The sequence below is a fragment of the Aquarana catesbeiana genome, linkage group LG09 (genome assembly GCF_042186555.1).
Source record: "Aquarana catesbeiana isolate 2022-GZ linkage group LG09, ASM4218655v1, whole genome shotgun sequence".
Lineage (NCBI taxonomy): Eukaryota > Metazoa > Chordata > Amphibia > Anura > Ranidae > Aquarana > Aquarana catesbeiana.
In genome coordinates this window covers 2,212,032-2,236,261 of record NC_133332.1, presented here as the reverse complement: position 1 = coordinate 2,236,261, position 24,230 = coordinate 2,212,032, and the positions used below count along the sequence as shown (strand labels likewise).

Sequence of the window (24,230 nt, the reverse complement as noted above, 5' to 3'; positions counted from 1 at the left end):
CTTCTCAAATGTGTTTCATGTCTCCTTATTGAAACCTTTGGTCTGCAATCGCTTTACCACCTCTGTGCCACGTCCTCACCCTGTACAGGTTGAGAACCATGAGGAGTATGAAGTACAATCCATTGTTGACTCCCATAGGTTCCATGGCGCATACAGTACCTGGTGCATTGGAAGGGGTACGGTCCGGAGGAACGCTCTTGGGTCTCATCCTCGGACATACAAGCCCCTGCCCTCCTCGTTGGCGTTCGTGAGTTGCGTGTTCGAAACTTTCAGAGGCTTTCGGTTCCCATTTGCAGTTTTCGTACAACGTGTCTGGCTTGGCTGTCGCAGGTAGGGTTTCGTTTGACGTTTTTCATTTCATGCATCACTATTTGTTAGATATCTGGTGTCTCCAAACCTCGATAACGAACTTAAGAGTCATTCGTTAAAGAAACCGATTCGTGCCTCTATCATACCAAAACATTTCATTCATTTATATGTACCTCACTCTGATTCGAATCCAGTCATGTCCGCATCGCACCAGTTCATTCAGGCGTGTCTCACTTGTTTTCCTCATCTTCATACCATGCTCCACAGTCCGGTTCATTGTCATTCGCAGTCACGGCACACCAATTTGTGCCTCTGTCATGGCTAAATCATTTCAATCATTTCACTGTCACGTACCACGCTCCGATTCGAATCTAGTCGCATCCGCGATGCACTGATTCGTTCTGGCGCGCCCCAGTTGTCTTGGCCTCATTTCAGTACATGCTCCAGAGTCCAGTTCGTTGTCAGTCGCAGCCGCGGCACAACCGATTCGTGCCTCTGTCATAGCAATTCATTTCACTCATTTCACTGTCACGTACCGCGCTCCGATTCGAATCCAGTAGCATCCGAGATGCACCGATTCGTCCCGGCGCGCCCCAGTTGTCTTGGCCTCATTTCATTACGTGCTCCACAGTCTGACTGGTTGTTTGTCGCAGTCACGGCACACCGATTTGTGCCTCTATCATGGCATAACGTTTCACTCATTCAATTTTACGCACCTGTCGCTTCGAGTCGAATCCACTTGAACCAACAACGCACCGATTCGCACCCATCATTTCAGCCTTACAGGTGTCGGTTGCATGCTGCCTGTCATTTCTCCACAGGTCCGGCAGTCACCTCATATCGAGTCCTTTGTGCATTCTCATTTTCTTAAACACGGCTCTACGGATGTTCGACCTCAGATGCCTCTACGATGCAAAAAAAAAAAAAAAAAACACACCCCGTCTTCCTTTGAAGTTCGTTCATGGTCCCGATTCATTCATCAAAACCTTCGCCTCACCGCTACTTCCCCTTATAGTCGCACAAATGCACTACAAAGTTACACAACTCGGCCACTTAGTCACCTTCCAGTTTAGGTAGTCAAAGCCTCTCACCACTTGTTATCTGTCATTTCTCCTCTAGGTCAGTCGAGTTCAGTAGGTCCATAATGCACCAGCTTGGACGGTATTTCCCCAGGTCAAAAAAGTAAAAAAAACAAAAAAAAAACAAAGGCGCAGGAACCGTGTACATACATGTATATAAAAAAGAGATTCAACCCGACTTTCATGTCACCCCTAATGTAGCTTCCGGTTGTTCAACTTTCGACCCAAAGACATGACGTTGCGTCTATGGCACAAGTCACCCAGACCCATGTCTCAGGCCGGCAGTGAAGACCTCACGGCCCCTCTGTCACCTTCTCCGATTTCAGAGAGCGGCAGCGTGCAGTCCCTCAGGGGATGGACCATCCCCAAGTTGACAGCGGAACTGAGGCGCAGGCATGTGCCCTTCCCCGCTACAGCCAGGAAGGCCTTCAGGCTCCTCTTCCCTTCGCCAGCCACAGTTGGGCCCAGCACCCAGCAGGCTTCCCTTCAGTCGATATCTGCCACCATCTCTCAACTCCACACCATGGTGTCATCCTTGTCTACCACAGTCACGGATGTCCAAGCTAGAGTGGCACTCTTGGAGGGTCGTCCGGCCACGGCCATCCCTGACCCGGCCGCAGTCCAGGTTCTGACACCCCTTCCTGCAGTTACCACAGGGAAGAGTCCCACTGTCTTCCCAGCACACTTGGTCCCAGCCAGCATTAGGAAGGACATTCTGGACGGCAAGGACATCAACCTTGCCTCTGTCCTCATTTCAGTCCACGACCTGGCAGAAAACAAATCTTACACCTGGGGAGACGTGTCAGTGGTCCTCAAGGCCAAAGATCCCAGGCTCAACCGCGAGTTGTCCCTTCCAGAATTTGCGTTGGCCTTCCGGATGCTGAGGGATGTCCTATGCTCGGCCTCTCCCAGCAGGAGGGAAGAGCTGGACCTCTATCTTCACACTGTGGTGGACCTGGGCTATAAGTACAGAGGCTTCTCATTTTACGATTATCATTGTTCCTTCTCCGCCAAGGCAGCAGCCAGGCTTTCACAATTCCAGACAGGCATGGATTAGAGCCTCATGGACACAGAGTTGTTCTGCCGTCACTTTGCCAGTCCTCCACCCACATCGCCACCTGGTGCGCCAACGCGGCAGCCAGTCGCCCCTTCGAAGTCCCCTCCACCCCCAGTGCAGTCCAGGGCCTATGGGCCCCTGCACAGACGCCCCAGGGGGACAAATTTGGACGTTCCGTTCAGACAGTAGGAGGAGCAGCCATCTGCAATAATTTTAATTATGGGTTGTGCAATTTCAGCCAATGCTGCCTGCTACACCTCTGCATTGTATGCCACAGGGCGTACCCAAAAAATCTATGCCAGGTCAAGCAGCAGAAAAAGTCCTGAAAAATGTCCTATGGCTGGGGATCTACCTCACCTCACACCCCACTCCCTCCATGGCCTCCTTCCTTATCCAAGGATTTTTAGCGGGGTTTCATACCGGCTTCATCTCTCTGCCCCACACTACTTATGAATGTAGGAACCTTCGCTCAGTGGCCACCGATGAACAGGCCACAGACCAGTTGTTACAGGCTGAACTGGAACAAGGCTTCATCATAGGCCCCTAACTCAGCCCCCTTTCAGTACCTGGAGAGTTAGCCCTAATGTGCTTGTCAAGGGCAAGTTCTCAAATAAAGTCCGTTTGGTGTACCTGTCTGCACCTCATTCTTCCCAAATTCGGAGCCTGAATTCCCTAATCCCCTCGGAGGAATTCTCCTTGAAGTATGCTTCTGTAGACATGGCAATTCAGACCATTATCAAAGTAGGCACAGGCGCCTGGCTCTCCAAGGCTGACATTTCGGACGCTTTCAAGCTTCTGCCCATCCACCCGTCCCTCTGGTGCTGGGATTAAGTGGAAAGAGTCGTACTACTTTGCTACCAAACTGACCTTTGGCTTTAAGTGTAGCCCCTGGCTCTTTGACACCTTTGCACAGTCCCTCACTTGGATACTGTGGCACCAAGCTCAGTGTCAAGAAGTCATCCACTACTTGGACTACTTCTTGTTAATTGAACAGCCTGGTGCGCTCCCAGGAGACCTCGACAAATTAAGAGTCGTCTTTGGGAATCTCAATGTTCCCATTGAGGAACACAAAGTAGACGGCCCAGCACACACCATCACCTTCCTTGAAGTCAACCTAGACACTTGCTCCATGCAGGCCAGCCTCCCCCTCGACAAGCTGACCCACATCAGGTCAGTCCTCCAAGACTTCACCCATATATGGGGGTGTACTAAGAAGCAGCTTCAATCTCTCTTAGGAATGCTCAATTTTGCAATGAGGATCATTCCCCAGGGTCGATCTTTTGTGTCACGCCTCCTGGTCTTCCTCTCCCAGACAATGGACCCCGGTCAAATCCTTAACTCAGACACCGCGGCAGTAGCGGACCTGTCAATGTGGGAGGAGTTCCTTACTACGTGGAACGGTATATCAATGTTTATACCATCAATATTTATCACCGCCACCACCAAACCATCTTTATTCGCATCCCATGCGATCCAAGCCATCCTGCATGGCATCCAAAATAGACAACCCATGATCAATGCCAAACATCTGCCTATAACAAGGGCCATCTTCCGGGATATGTCTACTATCCTTGCTAGTTCGTCATTTGGCCTTCTCCACAGCCTGGTCATACAAGCAGCCATCTACTTAGCCTACTACGGGTTCTTGCGGGCTAGCAAGTTCTCCTGCACCAACCCCGCTGGCCAAGTTCTCCGTAGACGCCACTTGGCTCGCCATTTCATCCTCCACTTTGCAGTGTCTAAAACCCAGCAATCAGGCTGCGGGGTAGACATCCATCTCTATAAAACAAACAACGTCTGGTGTCCAGTAACTGTACTCGACCGCCTGCTGTCACTCCTACCAGAGCAGTCAAACTCTAGACCCCTACTACCTTCTCCGGTCAAACCCTTGAGTGCCTGCCAGTTTGTCAAACATGTGAGGATTTTTCTATGCAACCTACACCTCAACCCCAGTCAGTACTCCGGTCACTCTCTCCGTATCGGAGCCGCCTCGGCAGCCTCCCGGCATGGGGTCCCGGATCACGTCATTAAGAGACTGGGCATGTGGAAGTCTGCCTGCTCCGCACAGTACATCCCCAATCCTCAGGTGGAAATGGCACGAGCATTCACCAAACTCACTCAATCAACAAAGCTAAAACTAATAAAACTACATCCCTACCTGAATGTTTTTGCCCCCTTATTTTGGTATATACCGACCACCAGACCAGGGCACACTTCAGGTCCATTTCATGTTGTAAGTCTTATGGTAAGTCTATGTTGTTCATATCCGTATCGGCCATAGGGATGCGACCATAAATATATATATATCACACTGTCATCCCTATTCCCCTGTATACAGTATATATATATATATATAAATAAATCCCATATTTATTGGCGTATAACATGCACTTTTTTACCCTGATAATAAAGGGTAATCTGTGCCTGCGCGTTATACGCCGACATCTGTTTTTTTACCAACAGGGGGCCGGGATGGGGCGGCCCGCCCCGGGTGCCACCTATTGGGAGGTTGTCAGGTCGGCCGCCCCGCCTCTCCTGGCCGTGGGACAGCGCTGCCAGTAAACTGTAAGGTTCAGAAAACATTAGCGCCGGCCCTTTGTCATATTCCGCTCCTCCTGTGTAATTCTCAATGTAAATCTTAAGCCTCTGAACCCCTTCATTAATAGGGATGGGGGAACGGTTCGGCCCGAGCACAACTTTGGTTGTTCGGACGTTCGGCGAACACCGAACAATATGCGGTGTTCGGGGCAAATTCGAAAGCCGCTGGAACACCATTAAAGTCTATGGGACACGAACATGAAAAATCAAAAGTGCTAACTTTAAAGGCTTATATGCAAGTTATTGTCATAAAAAGTGTTTGGAGACCTGGGTCCTGTGAAACAATAAAAATGAAATATTCCTTTATATATCGTACCTGGGTTGGTCCCCTTAGTCTGCCTGTAAAGTAGCGCATTTTGCCATGTTTAGAACAATACCACAGCAAAATGACATTTCTAAAGGATTAAAGACATTAAAAACTGATCGCGGCTGTAATGAATTGTCGGGTTTCGGCAATATAGATAAAACTCATTGAAAAAAAAAAAAAACATGGGACCCCCCCCCCCCCCCCCAGTCCATTACCAGGCCCTTTGGGTCTGGTAGGAATATTAAGGGGAAACCCAAACCAAAGAAAAAAAATGGCGTAGGGGCCCCCCCAAAAATCCATACTAGGCCCTTATCCGAGCACGCAACTTGGCAGGCTGCAGGAAAAGAGGGGGTAACGAGAGAGAGCGCCCCCCCCCTCCTGAACCGTACCAGGCCACATGCCCTCAACATGGGGAGGGTGCTTTGGAGAAGCCCCCCAAAGCACCTTGTCCCCATGTCCCCTTGTCCAGCCTAGTAGGCCGCAAAAGCCACGGGCTAAATTTCTGGCCGCCCGCCGCAAGCACGCGGCCCGCGGGGGGGGCGGGCCAATCCTCGGCCCTGAACGGACACTCGGACGGTAGGCCGTAAAGCTGTGGCCTAAATTTTTGCACGCCGGCCGCGAGTGTGCGGTCCGCGGGGGGAACGGACCGCTGAGAGCCGGTAGGCCGCGGGCTAAATTTTTGGCCACCCGCCACAAGCACACGGCTCGCGGGGGGACCGGACCGACCCTGAGCCCCGGATGGACACTCGACCTGTAGGCCGCAAAGTCACGGCCTAAATTTTCACACGTCCCGCAGGGGAGACTGAACCCATCCTAGCTGGTAGACCGCCAAGCCGCGGCCTAAATTAGTCAGCAGGCCCCGCCGATCACCTGCCTCCCAGGTCTCACCAGATACCCCCCAATACAAACCTGAGGGTGGAAAAAAGGGTCATGTGTCCCAAAAAGTCTCCAGGCCGGAAGCCTGGGCCTCACCCGGGAAAGAGAGAGGGGGGGAGTAGGAGGGGGGGTTGAGAAGAACCTCCGAGGGACCGACCGCCTCAGGGAGTACCTGCGTCCCTCACCACTCCAGGGAAGGAAAGGAGGGGACTACTTACCTCTCCAGCGAAATGCGCGGGTAATGCTCCCGGACAGATCCTCCTCACCACCAAAGTGGGGGGGCTGTCGGCCATGAGGAACGCCGCAGGCCGAGACCCGGTTGTATGCGACCTCGCGAGACGTTTAACTTGCAGGGCCAGCCCCTGTCCAGTGGGGCTATGTTGCGGCTGACCTAGAGCGTAGCTGTGGTCTGCACGCGCTCACTGGCCAGGCTGGGGTGTCCCCGGGACCAAGTTTCCAGTCCGTCACCCAGCCCGGCAGTTGATTGGAGATCTCACCGGAAAAAATCCAGGAAAAGCAAAAAATAACAAACAAAAATTCCCAGGACTAGCGATCCCAGCAGGGAACTAAGTCCTTACTCCTGACTAGGCAGAAGAAAACTGAACCCCTAGAGCAGGGATTCACCCGAACATTCCAACAACCAAAGTTCGGCCCGAACCGTTCGTCCATCCCTACACAACACCCACCGTGAAGATGGCACACGGGCGCTCAGACCATCTGTGGTGAATCTACATTCCTAGGCCTAGGTCTGATGAGTGAACATCCGAATTCTGGCCTGCTCCTGGTCTTCTTGGATTTCGATTCAAGACATAAAACTTGGTTTCTAAAAAAGCATATCTTACAGGATCTTGAAGGATGTCTTAAATTTAGGTACCGGAAAGTAAGTCGGTTATATTACTCTAATACTTGATTCTCTTATTAATTCATACCTGAAACACAAATGAAAAAGTCTCAGATACCTACCTACCCTTCAATCCTCAGAGGTAAGTCTTGGGGGCAGGTAGCAGCCCATGTTGGACATAACCCTCAGAGATAAGTCTTGAGGGCCAGTAGCAGTCCATGTTGGACATATCCCTCAGAGATAAGTCTTGGGGGCTAGTAGCAGTCCATGTTGGACATAACCCTCAGAGGTAAGCCTTGGGGGCTAGTAGCAGCCCATGTTGGACATATCCCTCAGAGGTAAGTCTTAGGGGCAGGTAGCAGCCCATGTTGGACATAACCCTCAGAGGTAAGTCTTGGGGGACAGTAGCAGCCCATGTTGGACATATCCCTCAGAGGTAAGTCTTAGGGGCAGGTAGCAGCCCATGTTGGACATAACCCTCAGCGGTAAGTCTTGGGGGCAGGTAGCAGTCCATGTTGGACATAACCCTCAGAGGTAAGTCTTGGGGGCAGGTAGCAGTCCATGTTGGACATAACCCTCAGAGGTAAGTCTTGGGGGCAGGTAGCAGCCCATGTTGGACATAACCCTCAGAGGTAAGTCTTGGGGGCAGGTAGCAGCCCATGTTGGACATAACCCTCAGAGATAAGTCTTGGGGGATAGTAGCAGCCCATGTTGGACATATCCCTCAGAGGTAAGTCTTGGGGGCAGGTAGCAGTCCATGTTGGACATAACCCTCAGAGGTAAGTCTTGGGGGCAGGTAGCAGCTCATGTTGGACATAACCCTCATAGATAAGTCTTGGGGGCTAGTAGCAGCCCATGTTGGACATAACCCTCAGAGGTAAGTCTTGGGGGCAGGTAGCAGCCCATGTTGGACATAACCCTCAGAGGTAAGTCTTGGGGGCAGGTAGCAGCCCATGTTGGACATAACCCTCAGAGGTAAGTCTTGGGGGCAGGTAGCAGCCCATGTTGGACATAACCCTCAGAGGTAAGTCTTGGGGGCAGGTAGCAGCCCATGTTGGACATAACCCTCAGAGGTAAGTCTTGGGGGCTAGTAGAAGTCCATGTTGGACATAACCCTCAGAGGTAAGTCTTGGGGGCAGGTAGCAACCCATGTTGGACATAAACCTCAGATCCTGAACTCTCTCACTCTGTCTGGGACTCTCTGGCACGCCCTCTGTACATTTGGCTCTCCTCCTATAACTTTCAGTTCCCTTGTGTTCTGGTTGGCGCACGTCCCAGGACATGTGTGGGGGCGTGTCACGGTTCTGCCGGATCGTTCTGTACCTTGCGGCCATCTCAACAGCAGCTCCTACTGTACTATCCAAAGATTATGTAATTGTGTCTATAGCAGAGGAAATACCATCTGGGGACAGAACATCTAGGGGGGGAGGAGGAGTTGGCGTACAGAAAATCCTTAAATCCGTCCTTCAGATTGTGGATTTCATGCTTTATTGCCACAAACTTTTCCTAAAATTTCTCTAAAACTCCATCTTATCCACCGATCCACCAAACTCACTTCTCATGGAGAAGAGTACCAAACATACCATCAACCAAAGTCCACTCCAACCTACATCCAAACCTCACCCAAAATATCTCCCCCTCTCCTCTCCTCTCTATACTCCTCTCCAGCTGTGCACTCTTCTCTCCTCTCTATACTCCTCTCCAGCTGTGCACTCTTCTCTCCTCTCTATACTCCTCTCCAGCTGTGCACTCTTCTCTCCTCTCTATACTCCTCTCCAGCTGTGCACTCTTCTCTCCTCTCTATACTCTCCAGCTGTGCACTCTTCTCTCCTCTCTATACTCCTCTCCAGCTGTGCACTCTTCTCTCCTCTCTATACTCCTCTCCAGCTGTGCACTCTTCTCTCCTCTCTATACTCCTCTCCAGCTGTGCACTCTTCTCTCCTCTCTATACTCCTCTCCAGCTGTGAACTCTTCTCTCCTCTCTATACTCCTCTCCAGCTGTGCACTCTTCTCTCCTCTCTATACTCTCCAGCTGTGCACTCTTCTCTCCTCTCTATACTCCTCTCCAGCTGTGCACTCTTCTCTTCTCTATACTCCTCTCCAGCTGTGCACTCTTCTCTCCTCTCTATACTCTCCAGCTGTGCACTCTTCTCTCCTCTCTATACTCCTCTCCAGCTGTGCACTCTTCTCTCCTCTCTATACTCTCCAGCTGTGCACTCTTCTCTCCTCTCTATACTCCTCTCCAGCTGTGAACTCTTCTCTCCTCTCTATACTCCTCTCCAGCTGTGCACTCTTCTCTCCTCTCTATATTCCTCTCCAGCTGTGAACTCTTCTCTCCTCTCTATACTCCTCTCCAGCTGTGCACTCTTCTCTCCTCTCTATAATCCTCTTGAGCTGTGCACTCTTCTCTCCTCTCCAGCTGTGCACTCTTCTCTCCTCTCTATACTCCTCTCCAGCTGTGCACTCTTCTCTCCTCTCTATACCTCTTCTCTATGCCCCACTCCGGCTGCGCTCTCTTATTTCCTCTCTATACTCCTCTTCAGCTGTGCACTTTCCTCTCCTCTCTATACTTTTTTCTTGTCCTCCTCTCTATACTCCTCTCCAGCTGTGTACTCTCTCCATCCTCCTCTCTATACCTCACTCTGGCTGCGCTCTCTTCTCTCCTCTCTCCATCCTCCTCTCTCTCTGGTCTCTCTCCATTCCTCTCCTCTCTATACTCCTTTCTAGCTGTGCTTTCTTCTCTCCTCTCCCTCTGGTCTCTCTACCACCCTCTCCTCTCTCTATTCTCCTCTCTTCTCTCTCTCTTTCCTCTCTCTGTCCTCCTCTCTGTCCTTCTCTCTCTCTCTCCTCTCTTCTCTCTGTCCTCCTCTCTTCTCTCTGTCCTTCTCTCCTCTCTTCTCTCCTCTCTCTCTATCTTCTCTCTTCTCTCCTCCATTCTCTCCTCTCTCTTTCCTTCTCCTCTCTCTTCTCTCCTCTCTCTGTCCTCTCTTCTCTCCTTTCTTCTCTCATCTCTCTCTCTCCTCTTTTCTCTCTGTCCTTCTCTCCTCTCTTCTCTCCTCTCCTCTCTCTCTTCTCTCCTCTCCCTTCTTTCTGTACTTCTCTCCTCTCCTCTCTCTCTCTCTCTCTTCTCTCCCCTCTTCTCTCCTCTCTCTTCTCTCTGCCCTTCTCTCCTCTCTCTGTCATTCTCTCCTCTCTCTCTCTCCTCTCTGTCCTTCTCTCCTCTCTCTGTACTTCTCTCCTCTCTTTTCTCTCTCTCTCTTTTCTCCTCTCTTCTCTCTCTCTCTCTCCTCTTCTCTCTCTCTCTCCTCTCCTCTCTCCCCTCTCCCTTCTTTCTGTACTTCTCTCCTCTCTTCTCTCTCTCTCTCTCTTCTCTCCTCTCTCTTCTCTCCCCTCTTCTATCCTCTCTCTTCTCTCTGTCCTTCTCTCCTCTCTGTCCTTCTCTCCTCTCTTCTCCCCTCTCTCTGTACTTCTCTCCTCTCTTTTCTCTCTCTCTCTTTTCTCCTCTCTCATCTCTCTCTCCTCTCCCTTCTCTCCTCTCTCTCTCCTCTCCTCTCTCCTCTCTCTCTCCTCTCTCTTCTCTCCTCTCTTCTCTCTCTTCTCTCTCTTCTCTCCTCTCCTCTCTCTTCCTCTCTCCTCTCCTCTCCTCTCTCCCTGGGATGGGTTAATTCAGCAGCACATGGCTGAGCGAGTGTTATTGTACGTCACACAATCTGATCACACACACAGACACGCTGCATGAAGGGGGGGGGGGAGAGGAGCACAGGCGACATGCAGGGAGAGGAGCACGATTCACACAATACAGATACAATCAGCAGATTGATTGGGAGATCGATAGATAATAATTAGATGACAGATTGGTCATTTTGGGGATCGCTGTGATCCCCCCGGGTACTCCCGGTCCGGGGCCCCCATACAGGTCTGGGGTTTTGGGGCCCCTCATTTGTAGGAGGAGATGAGCTCTCTATAGGGGACACACAGGACGATGAATGACCCCCATATCCATGGAGATAAACCCCTTAGAGAGCGTGTGGAGCGGGTCACATGACCGCGTGTAACACCCGCTCCGGCTTATAACATCCATGTGAACGATCCATTATGTAATCCCAACACCAGCTATAGAGCCCCGCAGAGCATGGCAGGGAGAGGCGGAGAGCAGAGCGGGACAGGGCAGGGCTTATACCAAGAGGTGTCAGAAATCCATCAGATACCAGAGAGGAGAGCAGCAAGGTAAGGGGTCCCCTCTGCATCTCTTACATTCAATATATATATACACAGGTATATGGAGGTCAGTATAGGGGTGTCTATACATCCTATATACAGATATATGGGGGTCAGTATAGGGGTGTCTATACATCCTATATAGATATATGGGGGTCAGTATAGGGGTGTCTATACATCCTATATACAGATATATGGGGGTCAGTATAGGGGTGTCTATACATCCTATATACAGATATATGGGGGTCAGTATAGGAGTGTCTATACATCCTATATATACAGATATATGGGGTCAGTATAGGGGTGTCTATACATCCTATATACAGATATATGGGGGTCAGTATAGGGGTTTATATACATCCTATATACAGATATATGGGGGTCAGTATAGGAGTGTCTATACATCCTATATACAGATATATGGGGGTCAGTATAGGAGTGTCTATACATCCTATATATACAGATATATGGGGGTCAGTATAGGAGTGTCTATACATCCTATATATACAGATATATGGGGTCAGTATAGGGGTGTCTATACATCATATATACAGATATATGGGGGTCAGTATAGGGGTGTCTATACATCCTATATACAGATATATGGGGGTCAGTATAGGGGTTTATATACATCCTATATACAGATATATGGGGGTCAGTATAGGGGTTTATATACATCCTATATACAGATATATGGGGGTCAGTATAGGAGTGTCTATACATCCTATATATACAGATATATGGGGTCAGTATAGGGGTGTCTATACATCCTATATACAGATATATGGGGGTCAGTATAGGGGTTTATATACATCCTATATACAGATATATGGGGGTCAGTATAGGGGTTTATATACATCCTATATACAGATATATGGGGGTCAGTATAGGAGTGTCTATACATCCTATATATACAGATATATGGGGTCAGTATAGGGGTGTCTATACATCCTATATACAGATATATGGGGGTCAGTATAGGGGTTTCTATACATCCTATATATACAGATGTATGGGGTCAGTATAGGGGTTTCTATACATCCTATATACAGATATATGGGGGTCAGTATAGGGGTTTCTATACATCCTATATACAGATATATGGGGGTCAGTATAGGGGTTTCTATACATCCTATATAATCAGATACATGATGGATAACTATAGAGTTGTCTTATGTAATTTTCATGCATACCATGCATCCGAGGCTCCATTAGGGAGATTTCTTCTCACTTCCTGTCCTGCTGACACTGTTTTTCCAGACAGGAAGTGATGGGGGATCCGAAACATGGACAAGGCAATAGAAATCTGACAGGGGTTCTAACCTTCTCCTACCCTTTTCAAGAAAGGAATTGTTACATCCATCAATGTTGCAGTTGGAGATTCCCCCTCACTTCTTGTCTGGTAAAACGTTATCAGCTGGACAGGAAATGAGGAGAAATCTCTTAATGAAGAGCCGGAGAGCAGGAAAAACCTGACAGGAGTTCCTTTCCAACTCCATCCAAAACTAAGACATCGTATTGGCCACCCATACATTTTAGGATAACTCCACTTATTTACTACAGACCACTGGATGAGCCCATTGGGTAGAAGAGTGGACGCCAAGAGCTCTGAGGGTGTATTTGAGGGAGGATGGTTGGCAGCTCTGAAGGAGACCAATAATGAACCATAAATTAGAGCAGAAGTAGGGGGATAGTACCCAGTATGATCAGAAGATTGTTTAGAGGGTGCGGAAAGGCAGTCATACAACTACAGAAGTAATCATGAGAAAAGATGGTCCACAACTCCTTTCTTGCAGACCATCTTTTCTAATAATGAACCATCTCAGCTGTCTGATGGGTCATTTATGGCTGAAGAGAAGACTTCTGTATAGGATGAGCCCTGAAAATCCCCAACCACGGCCAACCGCGTACCCAACAGATGGCGTTCCTCTAAATTCTTCTGTCCCTATGTTATACATTAGAGGCCATGAACAGAGAGGTTTCCATTCTGGGGGTCACCAGCGGTATTTGGGGGTGTCTTGGTGAGACCTTTGGTTGAGTTCACAAAGCTAGCACACCACGATAAGGACCCTTATTTGCAAAAACGTCTTCGGTTATTTTCAGCGTCCAGTGGAATTTGTAAATTCACAGTCACATAAAACGCTGACCCTTCCCCTTGTGTTGTAGATGAGCGAGTGGAGCTCCTTGTATTCCCTTTCCAAGACTGCTGTGCAATGAGCTGCCAGCCTAACCGTACGGCACACTAGAACATGCCGTACCACATTCTACACCAACGCAGCCAGCCAGGGCACAACGAAGGTCAGGCATTTTTTTGGCTGGCAGAAGAGAATGACAAATAATAGATAAAAGCTGGATAAACACAACACAATGTTCTCCATGTGGAAGGGAGGAATGGCACTCCACGTGTGTACACTGTACAGGGCGGAGCGCACAGCGAGTACAGTACACCGCGTTACTCACACCATCCCCAAGCAATCACAGACTGTACAATGGGAGGTGACTACTGTACCCAGACGAGTCCACCTTCAACACTCATACATACACAAGAGACCTTAAACACTCATACACAAGAGACCTTCAACACTCATACACAAGTGACGAAGGAAGAGCAAGTTGAGAAATCCCTTCTATCTAGGAACTACGAAGACTGAGAAATAGCAGAAGGAAGAGGACAGCGAAGGAAGAGGGTGAGTCACACAATGTTATATATGACAGGAGGAGAAAAACGAACTACAATAGTTTGTATGGCAGCACGACATGCTACGGGAGGGAGAGATCTCTGGGTCCTAAAGGACTGTGAGATACACACGGGATGGGGTGAATCCTGTGCAGAATGACCAATGAATCTCTGTGATCCAAATCCTACACTATGTGGCCAAACGTCTGTAGATGCCTGACCATCACATCTATAGGAGCTTGTTGGACATCCCATTCCAGAATCGTGGCCATGGAGATGCCCCCTTCCTCCACCCATGGCCATTAATATGGAGTTCCCACCTCTGTGGCTACAACATCCTCTACTCTTCTGGGAAGACTTTCCACAAGATTTTGGAGAGTGTTTGTGGGATTTTTCTTTCCATTTGTGAGGTCAGGTGCTGATGTTGGGTGAGAAAACCTGGCTCCCAACTGGTATTTCAATTCATTCCAAAGGTGTTCAATACGGTTGAGGTCAAGGCTCTGTGCGGGGCATGAGTTCTTCCACACCCAGCTCATCAAACCATGTCTTCGTGGATTTGGTGTACCTGGATTGGGCTTAATTGTAGAGCTACCTCTATGAATAAGTCTAATCATTTGTGAGGTCAGGTACAGATGTTGGATGAGAAGACCTGGCTCTCAATTGGTATTCCAATTTATCCCATAGATGTTCAATAGGTTCCTCAGGTTCCTCTCCAACAAACTGGTCAGAACATGTCTTTATGGAGCTGTCCCACTTTGCATCTACAACATCCTCCGCTCTTCTGGGGAGACTTTCCACAAAATTTAGGAGGCTGTCTGTGGGAATTTGTGCTGATTTGGGAGGTCAGGTAGTGACCTCAGTAGGGATGAAGTCAGGACTCTGAGGTCAGGACACTTCAGTTTCTCCACACCAAACTGGTCACACCATGTCTTTATGGGGCTGGCTTTGTACACGGGGGGAGACAGTCATGTTGGAACAGGAAAGAGTCTTCTCCAAACTGTTATTACACAATTGTCTCCATTGTCTTTGTATGATGGAGTATTACCAGGGCCCTTCACTGGAGACACCTCAACTCAGTCTTTTAGAGGAGTGTTCGCATGCCCTTGGCCATATAGTGTATACCCTTATCTTGTAACTTCTATGGAACACCTGTCGTTAGTGGCAATATAGACCTCAATCTCTTTCTCTTTATATACATAGATATAGTAATTCCAAGTGCCCTATAGACTAGGGCTACTCAATGTTCCATCATCCACGGATGTCTACAGCTAGGTCCTGGACGTGAGTAGCTCTATCTATGTTCTAAGTGAAGCTGGAACTCATTGTCCCTCACTCCTCTGACTGATAAAAACCTTACTGCCGCTCTCCTATAATGTATGACTGTACTTTATCTCTGTATTATTGGTTTTATATGTTCTGCTCTGTAATCTTTTATTGTCATGTTCCACCTATTTGATCTTATTTTTTGGGGTCGCTGTTCAGACCACTCTGCTCCTTGTTTTGTTACCACACACTAGTCAAAAATGCTGCCCATCATCACTGACCATCTGATCTGGACCTTGCCAAATTATATTTGCCCAATCTGGATAAAGGTATTAAGCTTCTAAATTCCACTGCTGTAGAGGTTTAGTGACCACCCACCTTAACCCTCAACCATTTACTACCACAATGGCTACTTACCATCTTTCTGCTGTGCAGTGTGTCCTTATGATGATGACCCTCAGGTGTCAGGAATTGTACTCCTCTTTCTATGTTTATCTTCACAACCCATCCTTACTATGAAGTTCCTCTCAGCTTTAAATGTAGATGCGGTGCTTCTAAAGTAAATTGCAGACAAGTCACATTTATTGTGTGCATCAGCTGCCCATCTTGTCCCCAACACACATAGACCTGCTATGGTCAGGTGACATAAAAGAGCAACCTATAACAGGAGCAAAATATGGTCTGGACACCCCAGGAATATACCTGTACCTTCACTGGTCATTTATAATAAGTAGGCTAAAGTCTGAATTATTAACACCTTCAATCTGGCAATGACCTGCACCCACACAGCCAGATACATGTGGCAGGGTCTAATGAATGGCCTAGAAATGGTCCAACTACCATTAGACATTAATATAGTTATCATAACTGCTGTTTGTTTCTGCCCCACATACAGACTTCTTCAGAACTCATCACACGCAACCTATTATTACAACTTACAACTCTTGGTTTAAGAGTCTGGATAGATGTCTCTGCTTTCACTTGTTCTCTCAAAAAAACAGCCATGAAATCCCCACCAACTGAGACCGGACCCCCAAAGCCTGAAGAAGAAAAGCACGAGGACAGCGAGGCGGGGAGCAAGCCCAGCGTGAAGTCTAAAGTGAAAAGTGAAAGCGAAAAGGATTCTGGGTACTCAGGTAGATGGCCGCTTCTTGACCTAAATCACTTTTCTCTTTCCATTTGTAGAACATATTTATGGAAAACATCGATATAATTTCCTCTCCAATTAGAACATCAAAGATCCAACAACATTTTCTCTGTAATGACATCAACACCATCATCACTCTCTCTTCCATTCTCCCAACAGTAACATCTACAGTACCATCATCCCTTCTCCTCCCCTTTACCCTCCAACATTAACATCTACATTACCACCATCCCTTCTCCTCCCTATTACCCTCCAACATTAACATCTACATTACCACCATCCCTTCTCCTCCCTATTACCCTCCAACATTAACATCTACATTACCACCATCCCTTCTCCACCATATTACCCTCCAACATTAACATCTACAGTACCATCATCCCTTCTCCTCCCTATTACCCTCCAACAGTAACATCTACAGTACCACCATCTCTTCTCCTCCATATTACCCTCCAACAGAAACATCTACAGTACCATCATCCCTTCTCCTCCCTATTACCCTCCAACAGTAACATCTACAGTACCATCAATCCTTCTCCTCCCTATTACCCTCCAACATTAACATCTACAGTACCACCATCTCTTCTCCTCCCTATTACTCATGAACAGTAACATCTACAGTACCACCATCTCTTCTCCTCCATATTACCCTCCAACAGAAACATCTACAGTACCATCAACCCTTCTCCTCCCTATTACCCTCCAACAGTAACATCTACAGTACCACCATCTCTTCTCCTCCCTATTACTCATGAACAGTAACATCTACAGAACCACCATCTCTTCTCCCCCATATTACCCTCCAACAGAAACATCTACAGTACCATCAACCCTTCTCCTCCCTATTACCCTCCAACATTAACATCTACAGTACCACCATCTCTTCTCCTCCCTATTACTCATGAACAGTAACATCTACAGTACCACTATCCCTTCTCCTCCCTATTACCCTCCAACAGTAACATCTACAGTACCACCAACCCTTCTCCTCCATATTACCCTCCAACAGTAACATCTACAGTACCACCATCTCTTCTCCTCCCTATTACTCATGAACAGTAACATCTACAGTACCACCATCTCTCCTCCTCCCTATTACCCTCCAACAGTAACATCTACAGTACCACCAACCCTTCTCCTCCCTATTACCCTCCAACATTAACATCTACAGTACCACCATCCCTTCTCCTCCCTATTACTCATGAACAGTAACATCTACAGTACCACCATCTCTTCTCCACCCTATAACCCTCCAACATTACCATCTACAGTACCACCATCCCTTCTCCTCCCTATTACCCTCTAACAGTAACATCTAGAATACCACCAACCCTTCTCCTCCCTATTACCCCCCAACAGTAACATCTGCAGTACCACAAACCCTTCTCCTCCCTGTTACCCTCCGACATTAACATCTACAGTACCACCATCCCTTCTCCTCCCTATTACTCATGAACAGTAACATCTACAGTACCACCATCTCTTCTCCACCCTATTACCCTCCAACAGTACCATCTACAGTACCACCAACCCTTCTCCTCCCTATTACCCTCCAACATTAACATCTACAGTACCACCATCCCTTCTCCTCCCTATTACCCTCCAACATTAACATCTACAGTACCACCAACCCTTCTCCTCCCTATTACCCTCCAACATTAACATCTACAGTACCACCATCTCTTCTCCTCCCTATTACCCTCCAACATTAACATCTACAGTACCACCATCCCTTCTCCTCCCTATTACCCTCCAACATTAACATCTACAGTACCACCAACCCTTCTCCTCCCTATTACCCTCCAACATTAACATCTACAGTACCACCATCCCTTCTCCTCCCTATTACCCTCCAACATTAACATCTACAGTACCACCAACCCTTCTCCTCCCTATTACCCTCCAACATTAACATCTACAGTACCACTATCCCTTCTCCTCCCTATTACCCTCTAACAGTAACATCTAGAATACCACCAACCCTTCTCCTCCCTATTACCCCCCAACAGTAACATCTGCAGTACCACAAACCCTTCTCCTACCTGTTACCCTCTAACAGTAACATCTACAGTACCACCAACCCTTCTCCTCCCTATTACCCTCCAACAGTAACATCTACAGTACCACTATCCCTTCTCCTCCCTATTACTCATGAACAGTACCATCTACAGTACCACTATCCCTTCTCCTCCCTATTACCCTCCAACAGTACCATCTACATTACCACCATCCCTTCTCCTCCCTATTACCCTCCAACAGTAACATCTACAGTACCACCAACCCTTCTCCTTCCTATTACTCTGCATTTTCTTTCCAATGATTTTTTCAACTTCCACACAGTGAAGAGTTTGGTTTCATCCGAGACTGGCCGGGCAGGTGACTGAAGTGACCCTTCACCAGAACTGGGTCATCTGAAGAGTAGTCTTTCCCTTCCCCCATCATGCTCAATGGACTTGTCTTCCAGTCTTCCCTTTCCTTGTCCTTTGTCTCTTTCTCTCTCTGGAATCCATGTCTGATGGATGTTCTTTGTGGTCCCTTTACAGACAGCAGCTCAGAGAGCCTCAGCTCAGAAGAAACAAATGGATCAACAAGCATGATTGTACAGGGATCTGGCCCGCAAGGGACAACCACCGTGCAGACGGCGTATACTCCTATCTATATCTTGCAGAATGTCGTACTGAAACAGGTGAGCCGCCAGAAGAGAAGGGGGGAGGTGTCCAGGAACATCCCTAGAAAAGTAGACCAAAAGCTACGATTGAACCCTTCAGATCTTTGTTTGTCATCCCCCATTCTTCTGGGTGGATTCCTGGGGATACAGTAGGCGATTCCATTCTTCTGGGTGGATTCCAGTGTACACAGAGTAGGTGATCCCATTCTTCTGTGAGAATTCCTGGGGACACAAAATAGGCAATGCCCCATTCTTCTGGGTGGATTCCTGGGACACAGAGTAGGTGACCCCATTCTTCTGGGAGAAATCCTGGGGACACAGAGGAGGTGATCCCATTCTTCTGGGTGGATTCCTGGGGACACAGTAGGTGACCCCATTCTTCTAGGAGGATTTCTGAGGACACAGAGTAGGTGACCCCATTTTACTGGGAGGATTCCTGGGGACACAGAGTAGGCAATCCCCCATTCTTCTGGGGGGGGGGGGGGGGCATCCATGGGAGCCTCTATGGTGTTATTTCTCCTGGGTGAGGGAGGGGACCATCCATGGGAGCCTCTATTGTGTAATTTCTTCTGGATAAGAGAGATGTGCATCCATGGGAGCCTATATGATGTAATTTCTCCTGGGTGTGGGAGAGGACAATCCATGGGAGCCTCTATGGTGTCATGTCTCCTGGTTGAGGACCATTCATAGGAGCCTCTATGGTGTCATTTCTCTTGGGTGAGAGAAAGGACCATAGATGGGAGCCTCCATGGTGTCATTTCTCCTGGGCGAGGACCATTAATAGGAGCCTCCATGGTGTAATTTCTCCTGGGTGATGACCATTCATAGGAGCCTCTATGGTGCAATTTCTCCTGGGTAAGGGACAGGACCATCCATGGGAGCCTCCATGGTGTAATTTCTCCTGGTTGAGAAGGAGGACCATCCATGGGAGCCTCCATGGTGTAATTTCTCCTGGGTGAGGGAGAAGACCACCCATGGGAGCCTCCATGGTGTCATTTATCCTGGATGAGGGAGAGGACCATCCATGGTAGCCTCCATGGTGTCATTTCTCCTGGATGAGGGAAGAGGACCATCCATGGGAGCCTCTATGGTGTCATTTCTCCTGGGTGAAGGAGAGGACCATTCATGGGAGCCTCTATGGTGTCATTTCTCCTGGGTGAAGGAGAGGACCATTCATGGGAGCCTCCATGGTGTCATTTCTCCTGGGTGAAGGAGAGGACCATCAATGGGAGCCTCCTCCATGGTGTCATTTCTCCTGGGTGAAGGAGAGGACCATCCATGGGAGCCTCTATGGTGTCATTTCTGGTGGGTGAAGGAGAGGACAATCCATGGGAGCCTCTATGGCAGGGATATGCAATTAGCGGACCTCCAGGTGTTGCCAAACTACAAGTCCCATCATGCCTCTGCCTCTGGGTGTCATGCTTGTGGCTGTCAGAGTCTTGCTATGCCTCATGGGACTTGTAGTTCTGCAACAGCTGGAGGTCTGTTAACTGTATATCCCTGCTCTATGGTATAATTTCTCCTGGGTGAATCACCATTCACCCGAGTTCTCTGAACTAAGTTGTGATCGAGTCGGTGTATATAGGGGGGGGGGGTGAATATACACTGTATACAGTCACGGGTCGGAGTGTTCTGGTTGGTCGGTGTATATGGAGGGGGAGGGTTGCACAGTATATACATTGTATACAGTGGGTGGATCTCCTTGTATCGGAATGTGTTCTCATTTGTATGTCCATTTTTTCTTGCAGCCTCGGCTCCTCCTCCTCCAGCCTCATGTACGTCGCCATCGGAAGCGCCCCTCCCCTTCATCCTATCTTCCCATTCTTCGATCCTATCCCAGGATAGCTCCACGTCTAGCCCCTCCCCCTAGCCCCACACCCTCTCTAGTGCCACGCAGTTCTACGCCCCCTGAAAACAGACCATCCCCTTCCCTCCTGGAAGTCTCACTGCGCTCTCTGGCCTTACTGCGACGGACTCTGGAGACGCAGCGCTCCATCCGAGAACTGAGGGCCCATGCTAGACTATATGAAAGGGCCCTCCAAGGGGAAGAAGGGGGTTGGGAACATCTACAGAGAGTGATGGAACAGAGTGGAGGGTACCCCAAAATCACATCATCGTCAGCCCCGGCTCTGCTGGCAGAGACTTCACCTGAACCCACCACATCCCAGGAACCTGATGAAACTTCATCAGGGGACGCCGACACACACAATGAGGAAACCATGACATCATCTGAGAAAAGTATGACATCATCAGGGACAACATCTGAATGTATCAGAAACAAAGACAATGACCACCTAGAACTGTGTCCTCCATCAGAAGAGGCCTCACCTCACCTCCTATGTACATAGAAAGTTTTATAGTCTATGAAATGTATTTTATTAATCCTGTTCCCTGTAGAACCTTTTCAGAATCTTGCATTAAAGTCTATTTTTACAAACTCATTAAAACTAACTGTGGTCTTCTGTTTGCTGTAATTCCACCAGTCAGAGCTCACAATACATGTCAGGGGTGACACCTAGTGGACAGTTGCAGTAATACAGATCTACTATCTAGTGGACGGTCACAGTAATACAGATCTGCCACCTAGTGGACGATCGCAGTAATACAGATCTGCCACCTAGTGGACAGTCGCAGTAATACAGATCTGCCACCTAGTGGACGGTCGCAGTAATACAGATCTGCCACCTAGTGGACGGTCGCAGTAATACAGATCTGCCACCTAGTGGACGGTCGCAGTAATACAGATCTGCCACCTAGTGGACGGTCGCAGTAATACAGATCTACCATCTAGTGGACGGTCGCAGTAATACAGATCTACCACCTAGTGGACGGTCGCAGTAATACAGATCTGCCACCAAGTGGACGGTCGCAGTAATACAGATCTGCCACCAAGTGGACGGTCGCAGTAATACAGATCTACCACCTAGTGGACGGTCACAGTAATACAGATCTACCATCTAGTGGACGGTCACAGTAATACAGATCTACCACCTAGTGGACGGTCACAGTAATACAGATCTACCACCTAGTGGACGGTCACAGTAATACAGATCTACCATCTAGTGGACGGTCGCAGTAATACAGATCTACCACCTAGTGGACGGTCACAGTAATACAGATCCACCATCTAGTGAAGGGGTTAGCAACCTTTTTCCACTTTAAGGCCGGATTCAATGTATGTGAATGCATGGAGGGTCGCATTCACCTGCTAATAAATGAAGATAACATTACACAGCCCCCGAACCTCTGGCCCCCATTACATTACACAGCCCCCGCACCTCTGGCCCACTTTACATTACACAGTCTCCAGCACCTCTGGGCCCCTTTACATTACACAGCCCCCGCACCTCTGGCCCCCTTTACATTACACCAGGGATCCTCAAACTGTGGCCCTTCAGCTGTTGCAGAACTACACTTCCCATGAGGCATTGTAAAACTCTGACATTCACAGACATGATTAGGCATTATGGGAATTGAAGTTCCTGAACAACTGGAGGGCCGTAGTTTAAAGTCCCCTGCATTACACAGCCCTGCACTTCTGGTCCTCTTTACATTACACAGCCCCCGCACCTCTGGAGCCCTTTACATTACACAGCCCCCGCACCTCTGGAGCCCTTTACATTACACAGCCCCCGCACCTCTGGAGCCCTTTACATTACACAGCCCCCGCACCTCTGGCACGCTTTACATTACACAGTCCTCCGCACTTCTGGACCCCTTTACATTACACAGCCCCCGCACCTCTGGAGCCCTTTACATTACACAGCCCCCGCACCTCTGGACCCCTTTACATTACACAGCCCCCGCACCTCTGGAACCCTTTACATTAAACAGCCCCATACCACTGGCCCGCTTTGCATTATACAGATCTGCCACCAAGTGGACGGTCGCAGTAATACAGATCTGCCACCTAGTGGACGGTCGCAGTAATACAGATCTGCCACCTAGTGGACGGTCGCAGTAATACAGATCTGCCACCTAGTGGACGGTCGCAGTAATACAGATCTGCCACCTAGTGGACGGTCGCAGTAATACAGATCTGCCACCTAGTGGACGGTCGCAGTAATACAGATCTGCCACCTAGTGGACGGTCGCAGTAATACAGATCTGCCACCTAGTGGACGGTCGCAGTAATACAGATCTGCCACCTAGTGGACGGTCGCAGTAATACAGATCTGCCACCTAGTGGACGGTCGCAGTAATACAGATCTGCCACCTAGTGGACGGTCGCAGTAATACAGATCTGCCACCTAGTGGACGGTCGCAGTAATACAGATCTGCCACCTAGTGGACGGTCACAGTAATACAGATCTGCCACCAAGTGGACGGTCGCAGTAATACAGATCTGCCACCAAGTGGACGGTCGCAGTAATACAGATCTGCCACCTAGTGGACGGTCGCGGTCATACAGATCTGCCACCTAGTGGACGGTCGCAGTCATACAGATCTGCCACCTAGTGGACGGTCGCAGTAATACAGATCTGCCACCTAGTGGACGGTCGCGGTCATACAGATCTGCCACCTAGTGGACGGTCGCAGTCATACAGATCTGCCACCTAGTGGACAGTCGCAGTAATACAGATCTTCCACCTAGTGGACGGTTGTAGCAATACAAACCATGACACTTCTTAGAAAATATGATTTATTGATCTCTATCCTAGAAGTTATCTAATCATGATCCACATTAGGGATTAGTGTCCTGTTCCTCTCGTCTGCGTTTTTTTGCTTTCTTTTTTTTCTTGGTGCTGCTTGGTAAGAGAGAGTCCACCGCACCGTCCACTTTGGGTGGAAGAGCACCGAACGGCTGGAATCTTTGCTTCAGCCCCGGGGGGATGGATAGCGGGGGCCTGTCTGGGATAGCGTGAAGAGCGCTGCGGTCCCCGTGGGCCTCCGCCACTGTGATGGTGCCTTTGAATGAAGGAACACAAACTAGTCTGCCCCCCGAGCCCTCATCAGGGTGACACAGAAGGGGTGTGAAAGGGGCGTCAGAGCAGGGCGAGGAGAGGACGTGGCAGAACCGCTTCATACCGCCAGACTTCACCTTCTGCATCTTGTAGCCGGGTAACGGGAAACGGTGAGAGTTCAAACTGCAAGAGGAGAGAGGGGCGGTTAGATCCGAGTCATGTATACAAGTCACCCCCCCCCCCAAAGTATGTCCCCCCCCCAATGTATCCCCTCTATTATCAGTAT

General features: G+C 48.9%; 1 protein-coding gene across 4 annotated transcripts; it reads left to right on the top strand.

Annotated features, from left to right (window-relative positions):
* Window positions 1-11,035: 11,035 nt before the first annotated feature.
* Window positions 11,036-21,487, top strand: LOC141107376 (uncharacterized). Of its 4 annotated transcripts, none has more exons than XM_073598068.1 (4): window positions 11,036-11,294; window positions 16,227-16,361; window positions 18,916-19,058; window positions 20,789-21,487. In XM_073598068.1, the coding sequence occupies exons 2-4, from the start codon at window positions 16,229-16,231 to the stop codon at window positions 21,386-21,388; spliced, it is 876 nt and encodes a 291-aa protein (XP_073454169.1). In that variant the 5' UTR covers window positions 11,036-11,294; window positions 16,227-16,228; the 3' UTR covers window positions 21,389-21,487. The 4 variants fall into 4 exon arrangements, with proteins under 4 accessions (XP_073454169.1, XP_073454167.1, XP_073454168.1 ...); XM_073598066.1 differs by having other exon boundaries at window positions 11,038-11,294; window positions 16,121-16,361; XM_073598067.1 differs by lacking the exon at window positions 11,036-11,294 and adding an exon at window positions 13,452-13,972.
* Window positions 21,488-24,230: the final 2,743 nt, after the last annotated feature.

Coding starts and splice junctions, on each gene's coding strand:
- LOC141107376 (XM_073598068.1), top strand. CDS start 16,229: ATGAAATCCCCACCAACTGAGACCGGACCCCCAAAGCCTGAAGAAGAA. Junction 16,362..18,915: donor AAAGGATTCTGGGTACTCAG/GTAGATGGCCGC, acceptor GTCCCTTTACAG/ACAGCAGCTCAGAGAGCCTC. Junction 19,059..20,788: donor AGAATGTCGTACTGAAACAG/GTGAGCCGCCAG, acceptor TTTTTCTTGCAG/CCTCGGCTCCTCCTCCTCCA.